General features: G+C 40.0%; 1 protein-coding gene across 13 annotated transcripts in view; it reads right to left on the bottom strand.

Annotated features, from left to right (window-relative positions):
• Positions 1-414: 414 nt before the first annotated feature.
• Positions 415-6,406, bottom strand: part of EHMT1 (euchromatic histone lysine methyltransferase 1) — a 146,832-nt gene continuing 140,840 nt past the window's right edge. For all 13 annotated transcript variants that reach the window (XM_040324199.1, XM_040324200.1, XM_040324208.1 and 10 more), the window contains one exon: positions 415-3,412. In XM_040324199.1, coding sequence (XP_040180133.1) covers positions 3,226-3,412 — 187 coding nt within the window. In that variant the 3' untranslated portion in view covers positions 415-3,225. The remainder of the gene's footprint in view (positions 3,413-6,406) is intronic.

Genomic DNA, 6,406 nt, shown 5'->3' with positions numbered 1-6,406 from the left:
GATAGGAACGCCCAGTCCCGGAGAAGACATACCCGGAAGCGACGGTGAAATAAAGGTATGTACGGGGGGAAAAACAAAAAACAGCCGATTGTCATTAGGACAACTCGGCTGAATGTAATGTTAAAAAAAATTATTTTGGGTGAACCCCCGCTTTAAAGATAAATGTCACTTTACCTTTAAAAAAAACAAAAGACCCCCAAAATTTAAAGTGAGTGGCGGCCACTCCTTTAAGATATTGACAGCCCAACTCTCTACAAAACGTGATTGTTTCCCTGGTTGTGGAAACTAATGTCCACATTCTATCTACCGTATGTGTATGGTAAGGCTGTGTGGCTGCCTTTAAAGCCACATTATTAGGACGAGAAATAACACATCCCCTTTCAACAAACTTTAAAGAGATAAAACAGCAACACAAAGGTTCAAAGCATTTTTTATTGTTTTACCAAAAACAAAAACAGGAAATCAAGGGTGAAGACTAGCAATGGTCCAAGGGAATTGGGGGAAGGGGGAATAGAGGATGGAGTGGGAAAAAAAAAAAAAAAAAAAAAGACGGACAGAAAAAAAGACCACAACAGTGGCTGCACCAAAAACAAATTAAAAAAATTACAAATTAAAATCCACTGGAAAAATGGCAGCCTTTTTATTTTTTAAAATAACCGGAAAACCAAAACGAGGAAATAAAACAAATAAAATACAAAAAAAAAAAATATATATTCACACTATAGTACTAGAACAATTTGTCTTTCTTAAAAAAAAAAAAAGAAAAGAAAAAAGGAAGGTATTTCTTCTGGTAGTTCAACCTAATATCAGATATTTTATGGTACAATAATCTGTCCAGTATATAAATCAGTTGTTTCAGCACCTTTTTTATTTTCCTCTGTTACTGTCAAAACTGTTTGCTGTAAAAAGACTCTGTAGGAATTCATCTATGGATTACATTGAAAACACATGTCCCGTTGGCCATTGGTAGAAGTCTTTTTCCAACTGACGGGCAGTGGCAGGTCCATGGAAACTGCAATGGTTAAGTTCCAGCTTGGCAGGGTGGCCTCAAAGGTCAACATTTTGCACATAAGTGGTTTACTTAAAAAAAAAAAAAAAAAAACACAATTCATGATACTGGTCCACCTAACAGAAAGAGTAGGGTGTGACCGTAGTTTTCATGAGCAGACCATTAAGAGACAAAAAATATTTTTTTTTATAATATCTGCACAGACAACTATGTTTGAAGATGCTTGAATTACAGGTGTCCTGAACTATTCTCAAACAAGTCATTTATTTTTTATTTTTCTTGAAATGATTAATATTAAACTTGCTTTTCCTGTGAAATTTACGAACATTGTTTTACAGAGGTTGTTGAATGCAGCGAAGGGCGGAAGGGGTCTTTTATTCACTAATGCTAATGGTTTGTGAATTCAGGTTGGTTGGCAGAAGCCTTGCCAACTAACAACCAGATGGAGCACCCTTGTCCTCAGTAAGACATTGCAGGTACATGAAGCCAGGGAAACCTCAATTGCTGTATAATGTGACTAACCTGTGGCATTTTGTTGGCGGTCAACCAATCAAAGCAAATAAAAGGCAACTGTGCGTTTACTGTGCCATTCCTGCTTCATTACCCCCAGGAACCATCTCACTGGTTATGAGGAGAACGGGGTACATGACAAAGAGACCAGCTTCAGAAAACACCATTATTATTACTACCGTCTGCCTAGTTTGATGCAAATCTACCACTTATGTTACAATTTCCCTTACTTTCAATAGAAAAGGGCTTAAAGCCTGGAAGAGCCATCATGCTGTCCTCTGAACAAGGTCATCTATCACTCCTGCTGCCAGCTGAGCTGAGGAACTTTTGGGGTTGCTGACAATGTGCTTTAAACCCAACCCCAGCCAAACAAATGGAATCTTTGGATAGAAAGGGGAAGTCTTTGAAGTCGAACCCATTCCAAATTCATGGCACCAAGGGTTTGGGACCGAGGTGACATCTAAATATTGCATTTTGATGCAAACCTGCAATGACATCATGCAAAATATGACCAGCAGTCCGCACGGACATCTTCAAGGTGCCAAAGGATACTGGCGCTAAGAAGAGTATTTCCACTTCCAAAAATAGGAAGACACAAACTAACTCAAGCTTTTTATTTGAAATTATTTGCCTTAATTTTCACTGAATTTGGCTTCGTGTTTCATGACTTTGGTGGGGTTGCAAGATTTCACTGTGCCTGAAAGAGTCCCTGGGGCTGTTAAAAGCTACAGGGCATCTACGATGGCTAAAAATTACATAAATATAAAAAAATTCCAAATTAATGAGGGTCAAGAAAAAGACTTTCCTTGGCCTACTGTATCTACACTAAGACACCAGCTAGAGGGATTATTCAAACACCTCTTATGCTAGGTATAAATAAGCTGCAGATCTCCAGTGATGTTGTTCTTCAAAGCAGCCAATCAAATCCTTTAAGGTAGTAATGCCCCAAGCACGAAAATAAGCCCTGTATATAGGTAGCCACTCAGCTTAAATAACTTTTGATCTGAAACGAGCCAAGTGTCCCTGTGTGTTGCCCAGGTATACTTATTCATCAAGGAGCTAAGAGTAGAGCTGTCTGGGATGCAAAATGTCTCTTACTGGTCAGTCTCTGCTTTTGTGGTAGGACACTCTGAACACAGGGAACATTAACGCAATAACTGTTTGCTTGAACTGTGTGTGAGTGACAGAGCGAATTAATACAGTTGCTCCCCTGGAGGGGCAGAAATACTTTTGCCTGTTCACTCCCAAAGCTGCGCTTTGGGTCTCTGAGGCAGGAGAGAGATTCACCACAATTTGCAACGGCTTTGAATCAGAAAAGATAAAATGGATTCTAGGAAGCATCTTTGTTAGTGTTGTTAAGCTCCCCATTACAAAAGACTGTAAAAAGAGCAGATGATTTCAAGTGTATGTGTCCAGCCAAAACTTTTTTTTTTTCTTCTTCCCATTATAGCAAGGAAGGGCTAGAACCTCTGTCACGTTTAACTGCCATCTGGTGTACCTGTGCAACAAACACACAAATAGTGTGGGGGGGGGGCGAAGAGGGGTTCTAATCCTTCTCCATCCTATTAAAAAAAAAAATATTTGGCCAGACATGCACTTGTCAGAACAACCCCTGCCTGTCAGAAACCCAGGATCCAGATTTTTAGCGCTATATTAAACTTGGCAAAAAACAGTAAAATAAAAAAAGGAATAGGTCCAAATTTTTCTCAAGAGTGGCTGAGCAGGCCAGAGGAGCTGGTGTCAGGCAGCCCATTTTCTTGTGGTGCCTCAGCTGGGGTGGCAGGCTGGCATGGTGGGGCAGGTTTCAGCAAAGAGTGTTTGCATTTGGGAGAGCCACAGCGGCAGCTGAACAGTTTGCCTTTAATGTCCCAGAAACGGTCCCCATAATCAAACCTGCAGAAAGGAAAAAATAAATAAAAATATCAGTCAAAAAAAAAAAGCAAAAATTCAAAAGTATATAGACTTAAATATATACAAGAATGTGATTGGCTTCACATATATAAAAATATTTTTAAGAATTTTTCAGTGCAACTACTATCCAAAGAAATATTTTTTACTAAAAACAGTATAGACTTAAAATAAATAAATGGAAAAAAAACAAACCGGCATTACCTCCAGGCAGCTAAATGTTAAATACACCTTCAGTAGATCTCATTTCCTACTGCTACAGCCAAGAGGAAGCAAGTCCACACCACTTCCAGACTCACATTCCTATCAGTTCGTCACTCGGGAAGGGCTGCCTTGTGGCCAATAGGAATATGTCCAAGGCAGGAGGGGGTGGGCAAGCTCTGTCACTACCTGAAGTGTTGGTACTAGCGAGTATAAAGTGACTTAGCCGGTAAAGCAGATAAGTCTTGTACACGTTTATGTTGCCTTTGGCTTTATGAACAGAAACGTTTTCTCGGCACATGGAATCGCTTTGAATTTGAGGATTGTAACAGATCTATCTGTACCATCGCCATCTAACGGCATCCCGGTGTGTTTAATACTGCTGCCAGAGCCTTCTCTATTTTAATGAGATTTAATAAAAGCTTGGATGTTTCATGAAGTCACTAGTGGCAGCATACTTTTGGATTTATAATTACATTTTCCTTCCTGTGTGCCCGGAGGATTGGTGTGGTAACATGGGGCACACTTTAGTGTGGTGAGAGATCTACATTAGCAAATTATTAGGCTTTTTTTTTTTTATGGACTAAGGACCCAGACTGCTCTGGTACTTATTAATGAAAAAAATTAAAAGAAGAGCTCCAGGATGAAAGTAAGTGTATTGTCACTCATAATAATACTGTGCCCCCAATCCAGAGATCTTTGGGGAAAATCTGCACTCCAGAACTGCTCTGCAACTGGCTGGTTATCGGGGCTAATAACCAATTCTGGCTGCTTACAGAGGTTTTTGCAGAGATAGGTTCACAAACTTTACTAGAGATCTCTGGTGACAAAGAGAGAATATAATGCACTTCATTAGCCTACTGTTCTTTTTCATGCTAAGGTGAAATGTCATGACAAAACCTTTTTTACCTCTAGTTTTCGGTCAAGAGTTGCTGATTTATTTATTTATTTGCGGGTTGTGTCCTGGATGCAGAGGTTTTCACTCCCAGCAACCAATGTGACCAGGACAGGGAATAAGGATAAGTCTGACTAGAGGACAGACAAGTAGTCATTGTTGCCGTTTTTAGTCACCAAAAGAAGCACTTCTAGATAAGGTAGGAGGGAAAAAAGAGTGCTGGTCAGAACAGGCTAGGGAATGTAGAAGTACTATGGAATGTAGATGAAGTATTTGTTCTTGCAATAATGAATGTTTTACAGTGAGGGCAAAAAGTATTTGATCCCCTGCTGATTTTGTACATTTGCCCACTGACAAATGATCAGTCTATAATTTTAATGATAGGCTTATTTTAACAGTGAGAGAAAGAACAAAAAAATCTAGCAAAACGCATTTCAAAAAAGTTATGAATTGATTTGCATTTTAATAAGTGAAATAAGTATTTGATCCGCTATCAATCCGCAATATTTCTGGCTCCTAGGTGCCTTCCTATACAAGTAATGAGCTGAGATTAGGAGCACTCGCGTAAAGAAAGTGCTCCTAATCTCAGCTTGTTGCCTGTATAAAAGATACCTGTCCACAGAAGAAAGAGATCAAGTTTCAATCTTTCCACCATGGCCAAGTCCAAAGAGTTGTCCAAGGATGTCAGGGACAAGATTGTAGACCTACACAAGGCTGGAATGGGCTACAAGACCAACACCAAGCATCTTGGTGAGAGGGTGACAACAGTTGGTGAAATTATTCGCAAATGGAAGAAACACAAAATAACTGTCAATCTCCCTCAGTCTGGGGCTCCATGCAAGATCTCACCTCGTGGAATTTCAACGATCATGAGAACGGTAAGGAATCAGCCCAGAACTACACAGGAGAATCTGGTCAATGATCTCAAGGCAGTTGGGACCATAGTCATCAAGAAAACAATTGGTAACACACTACGCTGTGAAGGACTGAAATCCTACAGCACCCACAAGGTTTCCCTGTTCAAGAAAGCACATGTACAGTTTGCAAAAGAACATCTGAATGATTCAGAGGAGAACTGGGTGAAAGTGTTGTGGTCAGATGAGACCAAACTCAAGCTCTTTGGCATCAACTCAATTCACTGTGTTTGGAGGAGGAAAATGCTGCCTATGACCCCAAAAACACCATCCCCACCATCAAACATGGAGGTGGAAACATTATGATTTGGGGGCGTTTTTCTGCTAAGGGGACAGGGAAACTTCAACCCATCAAAAGAGACGATGGACGGGGCCATGTATCATCAAATCTTGGATAGGAACTTTCTTCCCTCAGCAGGGGCATTATAAGCGGGTCGTAGATGGGTATTCCAGCATGATAATGACCCAAAACTCATGGCCAAGGCAACAAAGAAGTGGCTCAAAAAGAAGCACATTAAGGTCCTGGTGTGGCCTAGCCAATCTTCAGACCTTAAACCCATAGAAAATCTGACCGTTTGAGTTACCAAACGTCAGCCTCAAAAAACCTTCATGACTTGGAAAAGATCTGCAAAGAGGAGTGGGACAAAATCCCTCCTGAGATGTGTGCAAACCTGGAGGCCAACTACAAGAAACATCTGACCTGATTGCCAACAAGGGTTTTGCTACCAAGTACTAAGTGATGTTTTGCGAAGGGGTAAAAGGCCCATTTCACTCATTAAAATGCAAATCAATTTATAACTTTTTAAAATGCGTTTTTCTGTTTTTTGTTATTCTGTCTTTCACTGTTAAAATAAACCTACCATTAAAATGATAGACTGATCATTTCTTTGTCAGTGGGAAAACATAAAAAAACAGCTGGGGATCAAATACCTTTTTCCCTCCTCACTGTATTACACACTGGGAGTCTCA

Source organism: Rana temporaria, chromosome 9 (genome assembly GCF_905171775.1).
Source record: "Rana temporaria chromosome 9, aRanTem1.1, whole genome shotgun sequence".
In the NCBI taxonomy this organism is placed as follows: domain Eukaryota; kingdom Metazoa; phylum Chordata; class Amphibia; order Anura; family Ranidae; genus Rana; species Rana temporaria.
The sequence above is the reverse complement of the archived record's forward strand: the minus strand, read 5'-3'. Positions and strand labels throughout refer to the sequence as shown.